This window comes from Pan troglodytes, chromosome 9, assembly GCF_028858775.2.
Source record: "Pan troglodytes isolate AG18354 chromosome 9, NHGRI_mPanTro3-v2.0_pri, whole genome shotgun sequence".
NCBI classification, from domain to species: domain Eukaryota; kingdom Metazoa; phylum Chordata; class Mammalia; order Primates; family Hominidae; genus Pan; species Pan troglodytes.
This window is the reverse complement of record NC_072407.2, coordinates 121,278,986-121,302,841: the sequence shown is the minus strand read 5'-3', so window position 1 is coordinate 121,302,841 and position 23,856 is coordinate 121,278,986. Positions and strand designations below refer to the sequence as shown.

The 23,856-nt window shown below is 54.9% G+C and overlaps 3 protein-coding genes across 3 annotated transcripts; 2 read left to right on the top strand and 1 right to left on the bottom strand.

The window, feature by feature from the left end:
• The first annotated feature begins 9,136 nt into the window (after positions 1–9,136).
• On the top strand, positions 9,137–14,103 carry MFRP (membrane frizzled-related protein). Its single transcript, XM_009424324.5, has 13 exons — positions 9,137–9,190; positions 9,276–9,378; positions 9,491–9,604; positions 9,722–9,877; positions 10,018–10,231; positions 10,647–10,777; positions 10,894–11,019; positions 11,260–11,336; positions 11,687–11,835; positions 12,648–12,778; positions 12,924–13,055; positions 13,667–13,794; positions 13,879–14,103. Exons 1-13 carry the CDS (start codon positions 9,137–9,139, stop codon positions 14,101–14,103), a joined length of 1,740 nt encoding a protein of 579 aa, XP_009422599.2.
• A 660-nt stretch (positions 14,104–14,763) lies between these two features.
• Positions 14,764–16,708, top strand: C1QTNF5 (C1q and TNF related 5). The gene is made up of 3 exons (NM_001428085.1): positions 14,764–14,955; positions 15,210–15,466; positions 15,802–16,708. The coding sequence occupies exons 2-3, from the start codon at positions 15,253–15,255 to the stop codon at positions 16,317–16,319; spliced, it is 732 nt and encodes a 243-aa protein (NP_001415014.1). The 5' UTR covers positions 14,764–14,955; positions 15,210–15,252; the 3' UTR covers positions 16,320–16,708.
• A 1,624-nt stretch (positions 16,709–18,332) lies between these two features.
• Positions 18,333–21,230, bottom strand: RNF26 (ring finger protein 26). Its single transcript, XM_508810.8, has one exon. It carries the CDS (start codon positions 20,518–20,520, stop codon positions 19,219–19,221), a length of 1,302 nt encoding a protein of 433 aa, XP_508810.3. The 5' UTR covers positions 20,521–21,230; the 3' UTR covers positions 18,333–19,218.
• Between the last annotated feature and the right edge of the window lie 2,626 nt (positions 21,231–23,856).

Sequence of the window (23,856 nt, the reverse complement as noted above, 5' to 3'; positions counted from 1 at the left end):
GTTGGCGGATGTTGGAATCTTGATTTGGGAGTGTTTGAATCTAGGAAGGGCTCCTAGTATATTAGGGGCCATCTATTTCATTGCTTCAACCAGTTTGTAAATTCCAAGTTTCTGGAAAAAGTTACCCACTTTTTAGTTTGAACATTTAAGTTTAATTTTTTAAAAACTGAAACAATACATATTTTGGACACGATATTCTTCATCTGGATTCACCAATTGTTTACAAACACATTTAAATATACAGCCATCCCCCAGTATACACAGGGAGATTGGTTCCAAGAGACACACATACCAAAATCTGCACCATACTCAAGTCCCAAGGTCACCCCTGCAGAACCTGCGTATATGAAAATCAGCCTTCTATATATGTGGGTTTTGCATCTCACAAATGCAGTATTTTCTATCCTCATTTGGTTGAAGAAATCCACGTGAAAGTGGACCCACACAGTTCAAGCCCGCATTGTTCAAAGGTCAACTGTACTTTGTCTGCCGAAACATTTTCAGGTGAGGTGTTATATCACCACTTCTAAATACTTGAGCATACGTCTCCTAAGAATCAGGACATTCTCCTATGTGACATGGTTTTCACATGTCCATTTTTTTTTTTTAATGAACTGTCTACTTTTTAATGCTGGTATGGGCTACTCTCTTAATTCTTGGTTGAAACTCTTGGGGCTGGGCATGGTGGCTCACACCAGTAATTCAGGAAGTTGAAGTGAGAGGATGGCTTAAGGCCAGGAGTTTGAGACCAGCCTGGGCAACATAGTGAGACCCTGTCTCTATGAAAAAAGAAACACTTGGGTGTCTTCACAGACCTATGATGAGATAAAATACATCTCTCCAGCAGATGTCAAATATAGCAAAACTTGCTCTTAGAGCAGAGTATCATTACCTGGATGTGGAGTGACCAGGGCTTAGTCTTTTTTTTTTTTTTTGAGACAGAGTTTCGCTCTTGTTGCCCAGGCTGGAGCGCAATGGCATGATCTCAGCTCACTGCAACCTCCGTCTCCTGGGTTCAAGCCATTCTCCTGCCTCAGCCTCCCAGTAGCTGGGATTACAGGCATACGCCACCACGCCCAGCTATTTTTGTATTTTTAGTAGAGACGGGGTGTCTCCATGTTGGTCAGGCTGGTCTCGAACTCCTGACCTCAGGTGATCTGCCTGCCTCGGCCTCCCAAAGTGCTGAGATTACAGGCATGAGCCACCATGCCCAGCCAGGGCTTAGTCTTTGATAAGTCAAAGATCTCAGCTTTACCACCTAATACTTAGAAACAGTTACCTTTATGTTACAGGCTTTGTTCCCTAAAGTGCTTTTTCTCAAGACTTCAGATTTAACCCCTAAAAGAGGTGATGCCTTTGGTGCACTCGGTGACCCACGTCTCCTTTGGTCTCACCTCTTCATTAGCACTGTTCAGCTTTTCCATTTCTGCTGCTGGTCTTAGAACTAGGGAAGCTGAAGGCTCCACCAGGTGAGCCTGGAGTGTTTCATCAGGATTCTTCCTCACTGCCTTCACTGCTCCAGACACTGAAAAATAAAGGCCTGACTATTCCATCCTTGCTGAGACAGAAGCACCTGCTGTCACTTAAGGCCTGTGTGCTGCTATCAAACCCACCTCATGGAGGGGGACAGTTGTGGGGGCATTTTTCTAAGCATTTCCCAAGAGTGAAGAAGAGGGATTGAAAATGACAGTGACTTAAAACTTGGAATTTCTCCCTGAGGGACCCAAACTTCCCTGGCCTGCCCTGAGGGTGGCCTGACCCAGGGTGTGATTGGAAATCTTACCCTGATGATTGCCCCCAAGCCGCAGGCAAACAGGATCCCCTCAAAATAAAAACATGAGGCTTGTAGCAAAGTGAATGGCTGTACTCTGACTAGTTCTTCACTGGAGGTAGAAGCAGCCCTGTAATTTTTGCTGTCTTCCACTGGGGAACAGATGGACTCTAGGAGACATTGAGGGCAGGGGCTCCACTCAGGCCCGCCACCCTTGCTCCCAGCTCTTCAGTAATTAATCTGTGGTGCTTTCTCATCCCCATGGCAACAGGTCCTAGTGTTACACAGACCACAAACACACGCAGGTCTGTCCCCACGTTTTTTTGTCCATCAAGCTTTGCCTCCTAGCAACTTGGCTCTCTTCCCTCATTGTTTGCTGTTGATCCAGCAGGCCTCTCCCTAGGGGAGGGGCTTCCCCTGCAACTGCTCTTGTGTGACCTTGAACAAGAACCTCCCTCTTTCTGGGCCTCCGTGCCTCATCTGCAAATTACTGAGCTAGGACTTGCGGATCTTGAAGGTCTCCACTCCCATGTTATCAATCATTCTAAGTCACTTTTCCTCTAAACACATGCTGAAGTCCCAAGATACGGAACTTAACTCTAGTTCCCTGGTTCCAGTTTATAGAATTTTTTTAAGTGACCAATGCTCAGAATGCTTACTTCTTTCTATAAAGCTATATTTTATATATTTATTTATTTATTTATTTTTTGAGACAGAGTCTCACTGTGTCACCCAGGGTGAGAGTGCAGTCACGTTATCTCGGCTCACTGCAACCTCCACCTCCCGCCCGGGTTCAAGCGGTTCTCCTGCCTCAGCCTGCCGAGTAGCTGGGATTACAGGCATGCACCACCATGCGTGATTAATTTTGTATTTTTAGTAGAGACAGGGTTTCACCATGTTGGCCAGGCTGGTCTCGAACTCCTGACCTCAGGTGATCCACCCGCCTTGACCTCCCAAACTGCTGGGATTACAGACGTAAGCCACCATGCCCAGCCTCTATAAAGCTTTAGAGTTAGATCATAGAGGTCACCTTGTCCCTGATCTCGATTTGGCAGTGAGGATACTGAGCCCTAGAGAAGGCTTGCTCAAGGCCACATAGCATGTCAGAAGCAGAGACAGGATGGAACCTGGGTATCTTGACTCCCTACCCAGTTCTCTTTCCATCTGAGTACTCTGTCTTTAGTTTGAATAATTGAGAGCATTTTGCAGGACTTTCTGCAGCAAATTTTCCAACCCTGCATCTATTAGGAACTGAGCCAAACAGCAGTGTGACATTCACACATACCCAACAGCAAAACCACCTGATCTGCCTCCTACCTGGACCCTAGTAGGTCTGTCTGAGCTGGACACCTCTGAGGGTCCCTATCCTTCATTGCTCTACGAGCAGAAACAAGCACCTGTGCAGGATGCAGGAGGCAGCAGAAAGAGACTAACATTCACAGCCCAAGCAAGTTACTTAATCTCTCTGAGCCTCAATTTCCTCATCTGTAATCTGAGCATAACGTTACCTATTCAGAGTTGTGAGCGCCAGTTAAGAAAAACAGTGTCTGGCCAGGCACAGTGGCTCATGCCTGTAATTCCAACACTTTGGGAGGCCAAGATGGGCAGATAACTTTAGCCCAGGAGTTTGAAACCAGCCTGGGTAACATGGTGAAACTCTGTCTCTACAAAAAGTACAAAAATTAGCCAGACATAGCACCATGCACCTGTAGTCCCAGCCACTTGGGAGGCTGAGGTGGGAGGATCAATTGACCAGGAGGTTGAGGCTGCAGTGAACCGTGGTCACACCAGTGCACTCTAGCCTAAGCGACAGAACAAGACCCTGTCACACACACACACACGCACACACACACACACAAAAACGAAGGAAGAGGGGAGAGAGAGGAAAGGAAAGGGAGAAAGGAAAGGGAAAAACGAAAGAGGAGAGGAGAGAGGACGGCAGGGGAGGAGAGAGGAGGGGAGGAGAGGGGTGGGGAGGGGAGGAGAGGGGAGGGGAGGAGAAAGGAGGGGAGGAGAGGGGTGGGGAGGGGAGGAGAGGGGAAGGGAGGAGAGAGGAGGGGAAGGGAGGAGAGAGGAGGGGAAGGGAGGGGAGGAGAGAGGACGGCAGGGGAGGAGAGAAGAGGGGAGGAGAGGGGTGGGGAGGGGAGGAGAGGGGAGGGGAGGAGAGAGGAGGGGAAGGGAGAGGAGGAGAGAGGAGGGGAGGGGAGAGGAGTGGAGGAGAGGGGAGGGGAGCGGAGGAGAGGGGAGGGGAGGAGAGAGGAGGGGAGGAGAGGGGAAGGGAGGGGAGAGGAGCAGAGGAGAGGGGAGGGGAGGAGAGAGGAGGGGAGGGGAGGAGAGAGGAGGGGAGGGGAGGGGAGGAGAGGGGAGGGGAGGGGAGGGGAGGGGAGGGGAGGGGATGGGTGGGTGTCTGGCACATAGTAGGTACTCAACAACTCAACAAACTTCTATTTCCCGTACTCAATTCCCATTTCCAGGACTACACCATCAAAGCTCCACTGAGATTCTCATGGTGGGTGATCCTCAGCAAATTTTTTTTAAACCAACACTGTCCCTATTTAGCAAATATTTAATTCCTCTCATCTCTCTGGATGCTTCTATCTTCTTTTCCTAAACAATACACTTGATGTATGTAAGTATAGCATTGCCCAAACTAAACAGAGTGCCCATTAAATACGGATTCCAAAATCAAGGAATTGGCTTTTCCAGTTTTCTGATATTTGGGGGCATCTGCCTCTTGGAGGTAGTAATGGGATTGAGCTGCTATCTCCCATGCTTCTAAAGACTAGGGAAGCCTATGGCTGAGGCAGGAGAATTGCTTGAGCCCAGGAGTTCGAGACCTGGCAACATAGGGGGATCCCTTCTCTACAAAATTAGTCAAGCATGGTGGTGCACACATGTAGTCTCAGGTACTTGGGAGGCTTAGGTAGGAGGATTGCTTGAGCCTGGGAGGTGGAGGCTACAGTGAGTTGTGATCACACTCCAGCCTGGGTGACAGAGCAAGACCCTGTCTCAAAAAAACAAAAACAAAAACAAAAAAAAGTGGAAACCAGGACTCCAACAGCCCCAGCTCTGCAACCCAGCCCTGCCCCTGGGCAACTGTACAACTTTGGGCAAAGGCACTGAACTTCCAGGAGCCTCGGTGGCATCCAGAAAATGAGAAGAAAACACCTACCTCCCTCCTCTTGCCACCAGGGCTGGAATAAGGGTGACTTGAGGTGATGAGCTGAGGGGTCTGCAGTGGATTTCACTCTCAGTGTGTTTTAGGTGTGCCACTCCCCAACCCTGAGCTGGCCCTTGGCTCCCCTCCTTTCCTCCAGAAACCCCTTCATAACGCAGACAGTTGCAGGAGTGCCTGTGCCCACAGAGGCACTCTGCGGCCTCTACTACATCCTGGGTGTAGTCGAGGATGGTCGTGGGTAACAGTAAAGCAGAGGGAAGCTTCCTGGTCTTCCAGGCCTCCCCTTGGCCTCCCTTCTGTTGTCTCCCCACTCACAGGAACAGTTCTGAGACCCAGTTGTGACCAAGCTCCTCAGGCCACAGTGCTAAGCCTCTCCTCCTTCCTGGAATTCCCTAACCAACCCCCAAGTTCTGCCTATTCAAATCCTTTTCAACCCTCAAACTTTAGACTAAAGGCTCATCTCTTCCAGGAAGTCCTCCTGCTGGCCCCATCAGAGGAAGTCATTGTTTCTTCGGATTACCCAGCATTTAATCTCCGGACTTACGGCCCAGTAAACTGTCTTCATCTCTGTCCAGTGAACCACACTTCTCAAAAGACTCCCTCACATTCTTTTTTTCTTTTTCTTTTTTTCTTTTTTTTTTTGAGACAGAATCTTGCTGTGTTGCCCAGGCTAGAGCGCAGCAGCACAATCTCAGCTCATTGCAACCTCCGCCTCCCGGGTTCAAGCAATTCTCCTGTCTCAGCCTCCCAAGTAGCCAGGACTACAGGCGTTCACCACGATGCCCGGCTAATTTTTGTATTTTTAGTAGAGATGGGGTTTCGTCATGTTGGCCAGGCTGGTCTTGAACTTCTGACCTCAGGTGATCCGGCCACCTCAGCCTCCCAAAGTGTTGGGATTACAGACGTGAGCCACCGCACCCGGCTGACCCCCTTACATTCTTTTTTCTTTTTTTTTTTTGAGACGGAGTCTTGCTCTGTCACCCAGGCTGGAGTGCAGTGACACGATCTCGGCTCACTGCAAGCTCCGCCTCCCAGGTTCATGCCATTCTCCTGCCTCAGCCTCCCAAGTAGCTGAGACTACAGGCGCCCACCACCACGCCTGGCTAACTTTTTTGTATTTTTAGTAGAGATGGGGTTTCACTGTGTTAGCCAGGATGGTCTCGATCTCCTGACCTTGTGATCCTCCCGCCTCGGCCTCCCAAAGTGCTGGGATTACAGGCATGAGCCACCACACCCAACCTCCCTTACATTCTTAAAAATTATGGAGAACCCCAAAGACCTTTGCTTTATGTGGGTTCTATCTATTAATATTTACCAAATTAATATTAAAGCCGAGAGAAATTTAAGTATTTTCTTACTAATTTTTAAACAATAAATTTTAATATAATAAACCCTTTACAAGCTAAGGTAAGACGGAGTCTCGCTCTATCGCCCAGGCTGGAGTGCAGTGGCGCAACCTCGGCTCACTGCAAGCTCCGCCTCCCGAGTTCACGCCATTCTCGGGCCTTAGCCTCCCAAGGAGCTAGGACTACAGGCGCCCACCACCATGCCCGGCTAATTTGTTTTGTACTTTTAGTAGAGACAGGTTTCACCGTGTTAGCCAGGATGGTCTCAATCTCCTGACCTCGTGATCCGCCCACCTCGGCCTCCCAAAGTGCTGGGATTACAGGCGTGAGCCACCATGCCCGGCCAATAATGTTTTTTAAACCATATAATCCCATCACTTTGGGAGGCTGAGGTAGGAGGATTACTTGAGTCCAGGAGTTTGAGACCAGCCTGGCCAACAGAGTGAGACCCCATCTCTACTAAAACTGTAAATTTAAAAAAAATTTTAAAAAATTTTTAAAAACCTCCTATATTTTCTGAAACAAAAAAAAATTTAGTAAGAATGGGCCGGGCGCAGTGGCTCACTCCTGTAATCCCAGCACTTCGGGAGGCTGAGGCAGGCGGATCACCTGAGGTCAGGAGTTCGAGACCAGCCTGACCAACATGGAGAAACCCTATCTCTACTAAAAATACAAAATTAGCTGGGCATGGTGGTGCACGCCTGTAATCCCAGCTACTCAGGAGGCTGAGGTGTGAGAATCCCTTGAACTCGGGAGGCGGAGGTTGTGGTGAGCTGAGATCTCGCCATTGCACTCCAGCCTGGGCAACAAGAGCGAAACTCCGTCTCAAAAAAAAAAAAAAATTAGTAAGAATGGCAGTGTGGTTTTATATTTGTGCAAATCTCTTTAGCATCTGGCTTAATAGAAGGCAGCTGGACTCGCGTCTCCTTCAGCATTCAACCCGATGTCATATCACATGTCACGGAGCGTCTGGAAAACATGAATGAGTGTGAAAAAGGCACATCATGTCTTAGTGTTATTATGAGCCTAGTTCTAAGCTCTCAAGTCCTCTAAAAAAAGGCCCCAGGCCCCACTTTGAGAACTGTCACAGCAGAGCAGGGGGCTCCTTGAGACGAGGGCACCTTGTCTCAGTCGGCTCCATGAGCCCAGTGCCTGGCCAGACCCCGGCACAGCAACCTCTTTCTCAATGATCACAGCGAACGAGCAGCTTCAGAGGAGCAGACCCAAGGGCGTGGCTCTCCCAGCTCATCATTCTCAAAGCTCAGCGCAGGGCCACTCTGTCCAGGAAGCTGCCCCTGTGGCCAGGCTCTTAACACACAGTGTAGCAGGAATCCTGCTCTGTCTTGATCCAGCCAGAATGAGAAGTACTTTGTGGTCAAGGACTGTCTGATCCTCTCCAAGAGCACCTGTCCCTACAGCTCCCAAAAAGTCTCTTCCCTAAAGACCAAGTACCATTAGACTTCCAAGGGTCTAGGAAACAGCTTGACCCCCTAGACAAAAGCAAACTAAGGCCCTCCAGGGACGAATGGAGAAAAACTTGTGGGTGGAGGCATCTCCTTTCCTGAGTGCAAGGAGGGCAGCCTGTCCTCTTTGCTTCCATCCCCAAGGGGTTCCTCACTCTGCCCCCATGTCACTCTGATCCCTCTGCTCCCCCAGCATGCCTCAGCCCCAATGTGGGGTGAAAGAGGTACATCATAGAAAACGTGAGCCTAAGATCTATCCATTCCTAGGCTCAACTCTCATCTCTGTATCTTACCAGCTGTATGACCTTGGGAAAGTGACATAACCTCTCAGAGGCCAGCACCAGCATTTGTAAAATGGTGACGCTACCTCATAGTTATGAAAGGAGAGAAACTGTATGTAGCCCTCTTGCCCAGACATTCTACAAATAGTAGCCAGAAATATGAGGCTCTCTCCCCACTTCCCTCCCTGCCAAACTCTCAGCCTAAGCATGGCTAACACAAAACAGATTACCAATCCCTTTCCTTTCTCCCTGAGGACAGCAGGGCTAGGCTGGGATTTTCCAAGAGGACTTCGCCCATGGAGAAACAGGCATGAAGTAATCTTGTTTGCAGGGTGTAGGTTTCCTACTGTGCAACAGCCCCAATGGCTAGACTCCACACCCCAACCCTCCCCAAGACCTGGGCACCTTCTCCCCCTTCCCTGTCCTTTCCCCTGCGGGCTTAGGGGTCCCAGGAATGAGCAGCCAGTCCCCCCGCTCATGCCATGTTCTTCTCTCTTGTCCTGGTCACACCGGTGATCTACCAGGGGCCTTCCAAAGACCCGGCCTGGCCAATACCCCTGTCACCCTGGTGGGGAGGAAAGGTGGGCAGCTGGCTTTGTCCACCCCCTACACCCTGCTTCTTTCTCAGACCACCTAAGGCTCCCTTCTGCCTGCAACTTCTCTCCCCTCCCAGCGACCCCCTAAGTGCTCACTCAGTGCCTTGGGTGATGGGGATGGAGAGCTCCCCTCGTCACATCCCCGCACAGAGCACCTAGTTTCCTCTGCTGGGTGTTCTCAGCCACCGCCTGTGCCTTTAAGAACTGCCACCCTGTGCCAGGGGCTTGACCTCAGCATCCTCAGCTGAGTTGGATTAAGGGACCATTTCGTGCCTTTGTGAATTCCTCCTGGCTGCCATCCCTTCCCCCACACAGAGACAGAGTAGCCCATAGGGCAAACCACTCTACCAAGGACAGCCCAAGAACTGGTCTAGCCTGGCAGCCTTTTCCCTCGGGTAGTAGAGGCTGCCCCTTTGACAGGGAGTTTGTGGTCAGCGAGTGGGCCCTTGGGGGTCTTGGGCTGTCACAGGGACTCCAGAAAGCCATGCAGAGCCTTGTGCCATGAAGGACTTCTCAGATGTCATCCTCTGCATGGAGGCAACAGAATCGAGCAAGGTAAGGACCACATAGAATCGTGCTCCTAAGACCCAGCACCAGTGGTCGCTGCTGCCCTCAGCCCTCAAGTATCTCCCCCTTCCAGACCGAGTTCTGCAATCCTGCCTTCGAGCCTGAGTCTGGGCCACCCTGCCCTCCCCCAGTTTTCCCAGAGGATGCCAGCTACAGCGTCCCAGCTCCCTGGCATGGTAACCATCCCAGGGGGTGACCTGGGGGAGGACAGAGAGGCCCAGGAGCCAAGGACAGCATGAGGAATACCCAACAGAAGGGGCTTTCAAAACCCCACCTGCCAACCCGCAGGTCGGCGTCCTCGAGGGCTACGGCCAGACTGCCGCTTCTCCTGGCTCTGTGTCCTCCTGCTCTCCAGCCTGCTCCTCCTGCTGCTTGGGCTGCTGGTGGCCATCATCCTGGCCCGTAAGTACCCGGGGACAGCTTGAAACGAGGGCTTTGGAATGAAACTCCATGAGCCGCTCTCCCAGCCTCCCAGGACCCAGCTCCTCTGAACGCCACCCTCCATCTTCTCGCCTCCAGAGCTGCAGGCTGCAGCCCCATCTGGGGCGTCCCATAGCCCACTGCCTGCCGGAGGCCTTGCCACGACCACCACCACCCCCACCATCACCACCTCTCAGGCAGCTGGGACCCCTAAAGGGCAGCAGGAGTCAGGCGTGAGCCCCTCCCCACAGTCCAGTGAGTACTGGGGGCAGATCTTCCGGGAGAAGGGCCCAAGATGACGGGGTGGGGTTGAGGGGAGGGTGAGGAAGAGGCACCTTAGAGAATAAAAGACCTCACTCCTTTTGACCTCTGAACTCTAACCTCCATCTCTGCAGCCTGTGGAGGCCTCCTCTCTGGCCCAAGGGGCTTCTTCAGCAGCCCTAACTACCCAGACCCTTACCCCCCCAACACCCACTGCGTGTGGCATATCCAGGTGGCCACAGACCATGCAATACAGCTCAAGATCGAAGCCCTCAGCATAGAGAGTGTGGCCTCTTGCCTTTTTGATCGCTTGGAACTCTCCCCTGAGCCTGAAGGCCCCCTCCTCAGGTAGGTCCCTCTGTCCCCAGGACATCCCACCGTGTCCTGAACCACTATCTAAAGAGCAGAATCAGGGAGTGGCAGGGAGAAGGGCTAACCGAGGAAGAAATTGAGAGACTAGACCTCTGGGCCCAGCTCTGCCACCACCTTGCTGTGTGCCGTGAGGAAGATCACTTCCCCTCTCTCACCTGTTTCCTAGTCTGTAACACGGATCTCCTGCCTATCTCCCCATGAGTAAATGTTACAAGGATAAATGTGCAGGTGCTAGGAAGGTCAGAGCTCCCTGGGACATCAGAGGAGCCTTTTTGACCACATGGTCACCAGTTTGGGGGTTGAGAAAATAGGACTGCAAGGCCCAGGCAAGCTCCTCTCTGGCTGGCCCTGCTCTTGGAGCCTCCATCACCCCCAACCTGGCTTCTTGCAGGGTTTGTGGAAGGGTGCCTCCCCCCACGCTCAACACCAATGCCAGCCACCTCCTGGTGGTCTTCGTCTCTGACAGCAGTGTGGAAGGATTTGGTTTCCATGCCTGGTACCAGGCTGTGGCCCCTGGGCACGGTGAGTGTGTTCCCACCTGCCTGTTGAGTGTCCACTTTCTTCCCCTCCACCCACTCCCAGTCCTGTCAAAGGGGTGGAGACTCCGGGCCTCCCTGACTCCTGGTGCCCACATCCAGGGAGCTGTGCCCATGATGAGTTCCGCTGTGACCAGCTCATCTGCCTGCTACCTGACTCAGTGTGTGATGGTTTTGCCAACTGTGCTGACGGCAGTGATGAGACCAATTGCAGTGCCAAGTTCTCAGGTACGGGCCAGGCATGGGGGTCCTCTCTTCAGGCGTCTGATCTGGGTTCAAGCTGGGCTCCCCAGCTCTGGTCCAGCCTCAAACCAGGGCCTCCGTCAGCATTTCCTGCTCAGTCATTCTTTGGCCCAGAACTTGTTTCCCATGGGCATGGCCAAAACTCTCGCTCTGCAATCACCGCCAGCTCTATTGGATGGAGGCACAGATCCTAGCAAACTCATGAGCCCTCTCACCTCTCTACAGGGTGTGGGGGGAATCTGACTGGCCTCCAGGGCACTTTCTCTACTCCCAGCTACCTGCAGCAGTACCCTCACCAACTGGTAAGCACAGTGCTCCATGCAGAGGGGGAGGGGCACACACGGAAGCACCTGACCCCCAAGTTAGTGTAATGGGAATGGCATGGTAGACACTACCTTCTACTTGGGAAGGTCAGAGATCAAGCAGACGGGGGATGGGGGAATATTATTAAATGCCTGATGTGTACCCAGATGTTCCCACACTGGGTCAACTCACCTCTGAAACCAGGTAAATTAAAGGCCCTTAAGAGCCACCAATGATGAAAGCGCCACCCCACCGCCCCAGCCAGCAGTGGGGGAAGAAGACCCTTCTGGGTGCCCAGGATGAGACAGGAGAAGGGGCCATGAATTGCTCCACCTGTGCCCTCCCCCAGCTCTGCACCTGGCATATCTCGGTGCCTGCCGGACACAGCATAGAACTACAGTTCCACAACTTCAGCCTGGAGGCTCAGGACGAGTGCAAGTTTGACTACGTGGAGGTGTATGAGACCAGCAGCTCAGGGGCCTTCAGCCTCCTGGGCAGGTACAGGAGCCAGGGAAGAGCCACGGATAACTCCATCCTCACTGTCTGCCACCCCCGGCTTCCATGTCGGCCCAGCACATTCCATTCTCCAGCTTCATTTTCTTCTGCTACTCCAGGCCGGGGGTCTCTTCACCATCACCCTAAAGACAGCTCTCACCTCAAAACCTTCACCCCACACTCTCCCTGTCCCCAGGAGGTCCTTCCCCAAACCTCTCCCTGCCCCAGTTCCTCCCCACCGGCAGGGGCCACTTCCACCTCCCCTACAAACCCTCATTGATTTTTCTTTTTCTTCTTTTTTTGAGGCAGAGTGTCACTTTGTCGCCCAGGCGGGAGTGCAGTAGCGCCATCATGGCTCACTGCTGCCTCAACCTCCCAGGTTCAAGTGCTCCTTCCACCTCAGCCTCCTAAGTAGCTGGGATCACAGGCACATGCCACCACGCCCAGATAATTTACTTTTTTAATTTTTTTGTAAAGACAAGGTCTCACTATATCGCCCAGGCTGGTTTCAAACTCCTGGGCTCAAGTGATCCTCCCTACTCAGCCTCCCAAAATGCTGGGATTACAGGTGTGAGCCACAATGCCAGGCTGCTTCGCTGATTTTTCCCCATCTAGAAGTGGCTCAAGTTCAGACAGTTTGTTTAATGCTTTGCCTGCTGAATATATGTGTCTTTCTCACCAGACCCTAACCCTGTGTCTCCCATCACCTTTGGCATCATCCAGGGCTCCCAGCTCAGAGCCAGGCCTGTGGGAGGCTGCAGTGCCCCCTCAGTCAGCCAGGGCTGGTGCCCAGAACAGCTGTCTGCTTTGGGCAGGTTCTGCGGAGCAGAGCCACCCCCCCACCTCGTCTCCTCGCACCATGAGCTGGCTGTGCTGTTTAGGACAGATCATGGCATCAGCAGTGGAGGCTTCTCAGCCACCTACCTGGCCTTCAATGCCACGGAGAGTAGGTGCCCCTGGGCAAGTGGGTGGGGGCAGTAGAGGCACCTCCAGGGGGACAGACAAGGGCTCTGGACCCTGGTCAGGACACTCTGGGGGTACTGGGGGTGTAGGTATGTCCCCGGGCACTGCCATGCCCCTTGTGCCTGCAGACCCCTGTGGGCCCAGTGAGCTCTCCTGCCAGGCAGGAGGGTGTAAGGGTGTGCAGTGGATGTGTGACATGTGGAGAGACTGCACCGATGGCAGCGATGACAACTGCAGCGGCCCCTTGTTCCCACCCCCAGGTGAGAAGCCTGCCCCTGGGGACCCTGAGCAGGCTGGGTGCCCACCTCACAGAACCCTACTGCCATACTGCACAGTGTCCCATCCCATCCTCCCTGAGGGGGCGGGGCCAGCTGGCCTCACCATCCTGACTCTGGGACCACTTCACAGAGTCCTGGAAGACAGTCGGCTGGTGGTGGCAATGGTACTGAGTGTCACCCCAAGGGAAATGGGAATCTGGGAATCATTGGTGGGGCTTCAAGAACCAGTCCCTTCTGTCCCCCAGAGCCCCTTTCCACAGCCCACACCAAAGACGAAGGCATCCTCTTACACAGAGCAGGGGGTTTCTTCCAGATGCCCAAGCGGTCCCTGCAAATGCGGGTGCCCCATGTTCCCTGAGATTAAAGACATGCCTGCATGATGCCCAGGGCTGGCAAGCGATGCTGGAGCAGGCTCTCAGGGATGGCAGGGATCCTCAGAGTGTGTACAGCCTGTCTCTTTGTTATCCTCTTGCTTCCTCACAACCATCCCCATTGGACCCATGTACACACAGGACCGAGCGATTCGGTGACTTGCCACAGGCCACAGAGCCAGTGAGCAGTCCCCACAGTGGCCCTCCCCTCCACCCCTGCAGAGCTGGCCTGTGAGCCTGTCCAGGTGGAGATGTGCCTCGGTCTGAGCTACAACACCACGGCCTTCCCTAACATCTGGGTGGGCATGACCACCCAGGAGGAGGTGGCAGAGGTCCTCAGCGGTTACAAGGTCTTCTGGGTGGAGGGAAGGAGGGCGGGCCTGGGAGGGGAGGAGCCTGGGAGCAGGTGCCTGAAGGCCACTCTCCCTCCACAGAGCCTGACAAGCCTGCCCTGCTACCAGCATTTCCGGAGGCTCCTGTGTGGGCTGCTTGTGCCCCGTTGCACCCCACTAGGCAGTGTTCTGCCCCCTTGCCGCTCTGTCTGCCAGGAAGCGGAGCACCAGTGCCAGTCTGGCCTGGCACTACTGGGCACCCCCTGGCCCTTCAACTGCAACAGGCTGCCAGAGGCAGCTGACCTGGAAGCTTGTGCCCAGCCCTGACCCTGAAGCCGGCCCCTGCCCTCTTCCTGCCCGTCCTCTTTTGCCGGTCAGGGCTGGCACGCAGGGGAACAAAGGAAGGAGCACCAGCAGGGTCTCTACCCATCCTTCTCTGGGGCTCCCAGGGAGGGGGAAGAGAAGTCCTCAGCTGGGGCTCATGGGACCCTACCACCCTCCCTGCTCCTTCCTGTCCCTTTACCGGTCCCAGGCTGCTGACTGGCCCCACACTGTGCCACCGGACAATCGAGACCGCTTCCCATCCAGGCCTCTTCTCCTTTCCATCTGCTTTTTCAGCTTCTCCATCGCCTGCCTTCTGACCTTTTCCTTGATTCAACAAAAATGTACTGAGCATCTATTCACGAGGCAGGCCCTGTCCTAGGCCCTAGGGATCCAACTGGCTGTCTGCCTCTAGAACTCTCCACCCTCATCTCTCTGCGTATTTCTCCCTGAAATGGGGTCTGGTCCTTGGTCTCTGCCACTGCCCCGCCTCTCCTCTGGCCCTGGGAACAGGAGGTGCCCTGTGTGTCCGTCTCTCGAAGTTCTGCCTCTCTGTGCCCAGCTCAAGTCTCTCTCCCCCTCCTTTCTCCCCCTAAACTTTGGCCGGCCGCCGGGCGACACCACGAGTTATTTCCCAGCTATTTCCCGGTCCGGGAGCTCTTGGCCCCTGAACAACTGGTTTCCTCTTGGAGGCTGGGAGGAGGAAAGCGGAGCCGGCAGGGAGCGAACCAGGACTGGGGTGACGGCAGGGCAGGGGGCGCCTGGCCGGGGAGAAGCGCGGGGGCTGGAGCACCACCAACTGGAGGGTCCGGAGTAGCGAGCGCCCCGAAGGAGGCCATCGGGGAGCCGGGACGGGGGGTGAGTCTGGCGGAGGAGGGGAAAGGGGCTGGGGAGGGGACTGTGGGAAAGGCTGGCGCGGGCCGGCGGTGGGAGGGAGGGCTGGCCGCTCCCACCCTCTCTCGCCTGCCTGTGCTCTCCGGATGCTCGGCCCTGCGAGCGCTCAGCCTCAGGGGCACGGCAGTGGGGTGGGGACCGACTGGGCCGCGCCGGGGTGGGGAGAGAGGCAGGTCCCAGGATTCTGGGTCCCGACTCCAGTCCTGCCTGGTCCACAGACTGCGAGAGGACCCCGGCGTCCGGGCTCCCGGTGCCAGCGCTATGAGGCCGCTCCTCGTCCTGCTGCTCCTGGGCCTGGCGGCCGGCTCGCCCCCACTGGACGACAACAAGATCCCCAGCCTGTGCCCGGGGCACCCCGGCCTTCCAGGCACGCCGGGCCACCATGGCAGCCAGGGCTTGCCGGGCCGCGATGGCCGCGACGGCCGCGACGGCGCGCCCGGGGCTCCGGGAGAGAAAGGCGAGGGCGGGAGGCCGGGTAAGAAGGCACCGCCGCGGCTATCGGTGGCGATGTCCGAGCAGGCGCGGTCGCAGCTCCAGCTCCCGGTGTCCGGGACTCGGGTCTCCCGCCAGGGGGCGCCACTCCCCGCGCTTTGCAGTCCTGAGCGGGGGAGGGGCCCAGGCGGCGGGAGCCCCCTTGGCCAGCCCCCCAGATCTGCCCTGCGGGAAGGGGTGGAGGAGGTACCCGTGCGGGAGGAGGCGCTGGCCGAAGCTCAGGCAGGGGCGGGGAGGGGTACGGTGACCTTAGAGTCGCCGCCCCGCTGCGGGCTGAGCCGCCGCTACTCTCATCCTGCCGCCCCCCTTACCCCGCAGGACTGCCGGGACCTCGAGGGGACCCCGGGCCGCGAGGAGAGGCGGGACCCGCGGGGCCCACCGGGCCTGCCGGGGAGTGCTCGGTGCCTCCGCGATCCGCCTTCAGCGCCAAGCGCTCCGAGAGCCGGGTGCCTCCGCCGTCTGACGCACCCTTGCCCTTCGACCGCGTGCTGGTGAACGAGCAGGGACATTACGACGCCGTCACCGGCAAGTTCACCTGCCAGGTGCCTGGGGTCTACTACTTCGCCGTCCATGCCACCGTCTACCGGGCCAGCCTGCAGTTTGATCTGGTGAAGAATGGCGAATCCATTGCCTCTTTCTTCCAGTTTTTCGGGGGGTGGCCCAAGCCAGCCTCGCTCTCGGGGGGGGCCATGGTGAGGCTGGAGCCTGAGGACCAAGTGTGGGTGCAGGTGGGTGTGGGTGACTACATTGGCATCTATGCCAGCATCAAGACAGACAGCACCTTCTCCGGATTTCTGGTGTACTCCGACTGGCACAGCTCCCCAGTCTTTGCTTAGTGCCCACTGCAAAGTGAGCTCATGCTCTCACGCCTAGAAGGAGGGTGTGACGCTGACAACCAGGTCATCCAGGAGGGCTGGCCCCCCTGGAATATTGTGAATGACTAGGGAGATGGGGTAGAGGCCTCTCCGTCCTGCTGCTGGCAAGGAATGGGGACAGTGGCTGTCTGCGATCAGGTCTGGCAGCATGGGGCAGTGGCTGGATTTCTGCCCAAGACCAGAGGAGTGTGCTGTGCTGGCAAGTGTAAGTCCCCCAGTTGCTCTGGTCCAGGAGCCCACGGTGGGGTGCTCTCTTCCTGGTCCTCTGCTTCTCTGGATCCTCCCCACCCCCTCCTGCTCCTGGGGCCGGCCCTTTTCTCAGAGATCACTCAATAAACCTAAGAACCCTCCTGCCGGCTTCTTCTTTAGTGGTGGGGGCTCCCTGTTTCTGGGATCATGGTGTGGAGGGGGTGTTCAGGCAGAAGGGAGGGTTCTTGGATGAAATAGAGATATGCGGCAGATATACAGGAAGCCGGCCCAGGGGAATGAGAGGCTGCTCCACAGAGCCGCCACCTAGGTTGTGAATGGGAGTGTCTGACAGAGGGATGCCCTCCTGGTGTGGGGCTCCATCCATCTTTGAGAAAGGGAGCACCTTTTTCTAATTCAAAGATGCCAACTGAACCACGTAGGGGCTGCCTGCGCCACACATACCTCTGCCCTGATCCAACAAAAAAGAGCCGAGGACTTTCGTCCATGGCTGCTCCGGCTGCTTGCCTGCCCCCGATGAGCGGAAAGCTATTGCTCTGTAACCCGAGTGAGTGGCGTCCTCGGGCGTCTAAAGATAAGCAGTTTCTGAGATGACCACAAGGGGGTGCCCTGGCCCCAGAATGCCGCAGGGATCCTGGGTAGCTTGAGCTCCTGACTATGGGGGGGTGAGGGAGAGGAGGGGTATTGAGGTCGGCCAAAGGAATTCCAGATGCGGATGGAAGAAAAGGGGGGGCCTTTACTCCCAACCCAGGAAGTTTATCTTCTATCATAAAATGTTTATCTCCACATTAAACAGAGACTGGAAGGAGCCAGGCCTCCCCTTGCTCAGCTCCCTGTCCCGGATTGAGGGAAGGAAAGAGCAAGTGCCAAGCCCTCCCAGTTCTGAGGTGGAGATGAGGAGCCCTCCCCCACTGTGCTGGGCATAGCCTGGGTGGGCCGAGCCACTGTGTCTGAGGCTAGCCACAAAGCCCCTCAAGGCTCCCCCCACCCCTGGGGCCCACCCCCAACCCAATGACTAACAAACCAGGACTGCCCAGCCCCATCTGCACAGCCTCAACCCAAGGAAGGGGGGGGGGGGCTCTCCTCAGAGTTTCTTTCTGAGCTACCGGCACCCCCTTCCTGAAGGCAGTCCCAGGCACTGTGGTCCCAGACAGAACATACAATTATGGGGGAGTGCCCCTGCTCTTCTGCTGGTCATGTGAGGGCAGATACGGCCAATGGGGACTGAGCCCCAAATGTGAGCTAGAGACAGGCCTTAGGCAGCCTCCACCAGGAGATCCCGCAGCCGCACTCCAGCCCAGCCCTGCACCAGACCCCCATGCCAAGACACACAAAGACACACACCAGCTCCTCCTGGGATCCGAGGGCAGACTGGACTCCAGGCAGCAGGAACCCCATGCTCCCTCCCAGGAAGACTGGCCCGGAGGAGGAGCTGGGAAGGTTGACTCAAGGGGTGAGATGGTTCACATTCCTCTCTACAAGGGCTTAATTTGGGAAAAAATAGAAAAAATAGAAGGCTTTTCGAAAGCCATGTGTGCAAGAGGGGACAAATCAGAAGGGATGAGAGCTCACAGAGCCATGCCTGGCATGCACTCTCCCCATGACATAGTCTTCCCAGCCTATCTTAGCTCCTTCCCTGTCCCCCCTCTAAAGCCCAGGTACCCCCACAGCCCACACTTCTGACTCTGGCGGGGCTGAAGGACCCTGATGCAAGGTCTGTTGCCTTGACCAACTGCTCCCTTGCAGGGATGCACACAGAGACTGTCAGAGCTGTCAAGAGAACTTTATTCATTGGAAACTGAGCCAGAGACCCCTCAGGAAGCTGCAAGCCCCTGGGCCCTGGGCCCTTCTGTATTTGGACCCTAGTGAAATGTGCACAGTCTGCCCTCTCCAATGCCAGGGAGAGACAGAGAGGAATGCCATTTTTCTGTGTGATGTGGGAGTGACAGGGGAAAGAGCAGAAATCCGGTTATCCCTCCTGAGACTCCCAGTGAGCTGGGGTGCCACAGGGCACGTGGCCCCAAAGTCAGGTGCAGATGCATCCCCCATCCCAGGGGTAAACTCCTGAGCCTGGCTTTTGGATCAGGTTGGGAGGGAGCCTCATCAGACGATCACAGGCAGAGGTGGCTCTGAGGGCACCCGAGAGATACTAACCCCAAAGCCTACCAGGGCACAGGGGCTCTGGCTGAACACAAAGGTTTAAGATCATCCGAAGGCCCCTGAGTTGCCAAAACACCCAAATGACACTGATGTGTTGTGGCCGCAAAAGCTGGGGAGGAAATGTGAAGGAGGCAGGAAAAGGACCTATAGACCTCCAACAGAAAAACCAGAAGCAGACAGGGGTAACCCCAGAGGCATCTGGGTGGGCCCTGGGCAGGCTGGAGGAGAGCCCACAGCAAATAGTCTCAGGGCCCTTGCATAGTGACATACTCACCACCCTCAGCATCGAAGGGACCCACTGGGTAAAGAGAAGCCATGTTATCCTGCCCCCACCCAGATCATAGTCTTCCATCTCAATGTCCTGGATGTATGGCAGGATGGCCACAGGGGTAGGAGGGGATTCAGACCAGGACCCGGAGATGAGGTGTTAATGCTGTCCTAGCGTGAGTGCCTGTGTGGAGCACGGAGGGGTGGGCAGGCAGGGAAGGAGTCTTCAGAGGTAGACATTGAGGGTCTGCAGGATGCCCCGGCGGCAGAGCGGGCAATTGCGGTGGTAGACGGGGTGGCGCATCAGGATTTCAGTGCAGGCCTGGCACAGGCACAGATGCCGGCAGGGCAGGAGCAACACTGTCTTGCTCTGGTCCTGGCAGATGACACACTTCTTCCGCTCCTCTTGCTCCTTCAGCAACTTCCATGGGTCTTGCCCACCTGGAGGCTCCTCCTCATTGAGCCTCTCTCGGCCCCTGACAGGTGTCACTCTGATGGTCCTGGCCTCCTCCTCTTCTGCCTCTGATCTGCGCCCCGCTTCAGGAAGAGTGTCCTGTCTCCGGGTCCTAACTGAGAATACCCTCATAGGGTCACCCTGGGGAGCTCCAGGTGCCCCTCCCCGGTTTGGCCAACTCGCCAGCTGCAGACTTCGGCTCCAGACTCGGCGCCAGGCCTCTGAGCCCAGTGCTAGGCGAGAGAGCCGCATGACATCCTCTCGAAGACGGTGGTAGGATGGCCGGGCATGGAGCTGGCTGAGTGCCTGGGTAGCCAGCCTCAGGGTGAAGTCCGGATGCAACACAGTCACCGTCACTGCCAGCACACAAGCTAGCAACACCAAGCCAGTGAGATTGACAAGCACAAAGCTGGCCAGGAGGCGGGCAGCTGAGGCCAGCAGCTCCAGGGCTAGTTGGCAGGGTGTCCAAAGGAGGATGGCCATGGCCACAGCACTGCTGGAAATGTGGGCTAGGAAGGCAGCCACTACGTCCGTCATCCTCCACAGAGGCCCGGTCACTGCATCCCACAGGGCCAGCACCAGGGAAAAGAGGTTCTGAGTGCCGATGAGGCAGATGTTGACCAGGCTGTTGATCACATAAGCCACCAGGCTCATGGCAATGGCACAGATGTCACAGGCCTGGCGCAGCAAAGCATGGCCACTGGAGACCACATTGAGGACGCCCCGGTGCAGTATCTCCCTGCTCCGCAGTGCCCCATGAGAGGCCAGGTGCCCCAGGAGCTTTAGGCTCTCTAGGCCAGAGCAGCAGCTATACAGCAGAGTACACAAGGCCTGCAAGCCCCCACATGTGAACCGGACCACGGCTTCGATCAAGGCCAGCAATGAAAGCAAGACTCCGCGGCCCAAGTGCAGAAGACTAGTCAGTACCGTGTGCGGCAGGTTGTAGACGAAGGCCAGGAGCCAGGCCAGGGAAGCCAGGAGGGAGGACACCAGCAGGAAGTTGAGGTCCAACACCAAGGTCAGCACGTCCAGCACCAGGCCCAACCCATTCACTACCAGGTACACTGCCTCCATGATAGGGCTATGGAAGTTAGTCCAAAACAAAGTCTGGCTCCTCGGTTGGGGGGTTGTCAAGGTTGTCAATATTTTAGGGGGTCTGGGATTAATTTGGAAGGAAAATGAGCAGTCTCCAACCCAGGGGGTACCAAGAATCTGAGGAAGAAGTGGGTAAAACGGAAGTGGAGTCTTGGTAGAGGGAAAGGTGGCCAGGTGCCAGTCCAAGAGTCCAGGTTTTGAAGATGGGCTGTTTGGGAGGGAAGAGGCCAAACATCTCTGAAGCGAAGGCGAGCCCAGGCCGTAGGAGCGACCTCAGCTTTGGATGCCTGGTGTGGCGAACCACGGCCGGGCAACGGGTCAGACCGGGAGGAGACGAGGAACGGATGGAATGGGATCGGATCAGATCGGGTCGCGTCGGGTCGGGTCGGGCCGGGGCCGGGTGGGGTCGATGTAAGCTGGGCGCAGGCTCTCAGTCCAGCTACGCAGGTGCCCCTGTCCCCGCCCGGCCCCCGTCTTCCCGCTAGCGGCGCTTTGCACCCAAAAGGGGAGTGGGAGAGGCAGCCAGCTTCAGCAAACCCCAAGAGCAGCCCCTACTCCGCTGGGCGCCGCCATCTTGTGTGCAAAGGGGTGGAGCCAGAGGTGTGACGAGGAGGGAGGGACGACAAACTCCAGCCAATTGGTGAAGGGCAACCACAAAAACGTCGATCACTCATTGGTCCGTTTGAATGGCGCCCGAACGTATTTACTTTCCAAAGGGAAGGAGAGGCGACAGATTAAATCCCCTCCCCCTTTAGGCGGGGATTGGTTCGTTGGCGGGCAGCGTCGAAATACGCTCTCCTAGCCCCACCCTCTAAAAGAGCAGGGTCTTGGACTCCCCTCAATTTGGGAGCTGTTCTTTCTCCCGGCCTCTGAACGCGAGGTTTTTTTTTTGGCTTGGGTCGGAGGTCACTGCCTCTGGGCTGGGCTTTGGAATAGCACCGCCTTCGCAGCCTGCTCAGATCCGTCTCCTCATTCTCTTCTATTTATTCATCTATTCTATCATTTATTGAACTCCTACAGTGCATTGAGGATACAAAAAAATTTTAAGACAGTGCCTGCTGTTCACAAGGGAAAGCAGATTATTACAGGGGATTCCCAAACTGCTATTCCAAACTTTCCTCACCAGGTTTTTCAACATCTCGGAAGATTACTTCATTGTCATTGAGAAAAAGGGGCTACAGATTTAGAAACCGCTCAGCTTCCTACCCTGGGCCTTCCTACCCTAAAGTGCAGTGGCGCGATCTCTGCTCACTGCAACCTCTGCCTCCCGGGTTCAAGCGATTCTCCTGCCTCAGCCTCCCGGGTAGTACAGGCGCCCACCACCTCACCCGGCTAATTTTTGTATTTTTAGTAGAGACGAGGTTTCACCATGTTGGCCAGGCTGGCCTCGAACTCCTGAACCTCGTGATCCACCCGCCTCGGCCTCCCAAAGTGCTGAGATTACAGGTGTGAGCCACCAAGTCCGGCCCTGCCCTTTTCTTTAATACTCAAACAATAGTCAAAATATATTTGAAACCCCATCCCAAATATATTGGGAATCCTGGTGTTTTCTACTAACTCCAAGGATGCTTAGCAGACTCCTAGTGGACTTATCTTTCCCCTGGTCACCTTTGCCGAATTTCCTACTTGAGTTGAATTCTCCATCTCCACTCCTGGGCTCCTGAAAGTGTCCGTCCCCCTTCAGTCTGCCCTGAACACTGCCTCAGAGTCCTTCATTCTCCAAAGCATCACTGATAAGAAGCTGAGGTGTGCAGCAAACCTTTACTGAGGCCTTGGGGTCGTGGTAGGGGTACGCTATAGTGCAGAGGAAGGACTGCAGTCGCTGAAACTCCTCTGGCTTCTTCCTACCCTTTCTCTCTCCCTGCTCTCAGGCCCTGCCCAGGTTATGGTTTGTTGTGTTTTGATGTGTTGCTGATGTTTTTATTTTCCTACTCTCATCCTCCCGCCAGTGTCAAATCTTGGAGAATGTGCCCACCTCCCTTTCAAGATAGTTGATCCCATCGCCCGTACCATCTCCTCTTCAGGGATCTTACTTGTCCAGTGAACACTATGTTGTTATTAATCAATCTTCCTCCAGCACTTGACACCACTTCCTCCACCCTTGGCCTCAGAATACCCTTTCCTATATTCTTTCTGTTTCCATCATAGCCTCCTCTACCGTATACACGATGATTTCTGAATTTGTGTCTTCAGCCTGAACCTGTCCTGCAAAGTTCAGGCTCCAGCTGCTTCCTGGACATGAACGGTTCATGGGTATCCCACTGGTGCTTCCTACACAATATGTCCAAAGTCAAACTTGGCAAACGTGCTGTGCCTGCACTGCATGCAATTAACTAGCCAGTTTTCCACACCAAGAAGCATGTAAAGGCCTTCTCAGAGTTGGCAGGATCCTCTAAGAGAGAATTTCCATTCGTTTAGGACCAAGACCTCCCCTTTGAGTGATTTGAGACTCACTAATCCAAAGCCCTCTTTAATGAGCCACAACCCTTGACTCCCAGGAAACCTAGCAGGTAATCCTGCTTTGGGCAGGGACAAAGACTCCAACTGGCTTTGGGGAGGCAGTTCAAATTGTTTGACAATGTTAGTCCCAGGGATTGAGAAGAAAATAAGCCAGATATTGAGAAAGCTGAACACCTAGAAGCCCTATCCTTGCAGTATTTTCTAATGGAAGATGTAGTGTAAAGCCCTCTGGAGGCCTGCTCTGGCGGCAGCTGGTTTCTGCTGTTGTGCTAACTTCAGGGGTTTTTTTGTTTAGTTTTGTTTTGCTCAGCGTAAGATTCTAGCTGGGACAATAGAAGGGATTTTTAGAGACTATGAAGGACTGAGGATTAAGAGATTGGAAAAACCAGAAAAGAATGTCTAATTCAGGGGTTTTGTTTTGTGCTATTGTGTATATTACGGCCCTCCCCATCGTCTCCTCATCAAGCATTCAGTAAAATCTATATTATTGCCATGTTTTAGGTTGGTTTTTTTTATTTTGTTTTTTAATTATGCAAATCATTTACAGGGTCCCAAAGTCAAAACTTTATAAAAAGATACAGTCACAGAAGGTTTGCTTTCATCCTTGTACCCTCCACCCTGTTCCCTCCCAGTGCCACCCAAGCTTGAGAGGACCCCAAGTATTACAAACATAGACAAAAAATGTCTCCATAAAGGAGCACCTGGGTCCTCTATCAGTCAGGATCCAGTGCTCATTACTGGTACGGAAAAGCCTATAGCCCCAAACGTCAGCTCTGCAAACAACACGGTTCAGGCCCGAAGAAGCTCTTCAGCTCTTCTGCACTTGTTTGAGACAGTCTCGCTCTGTCACCCAGG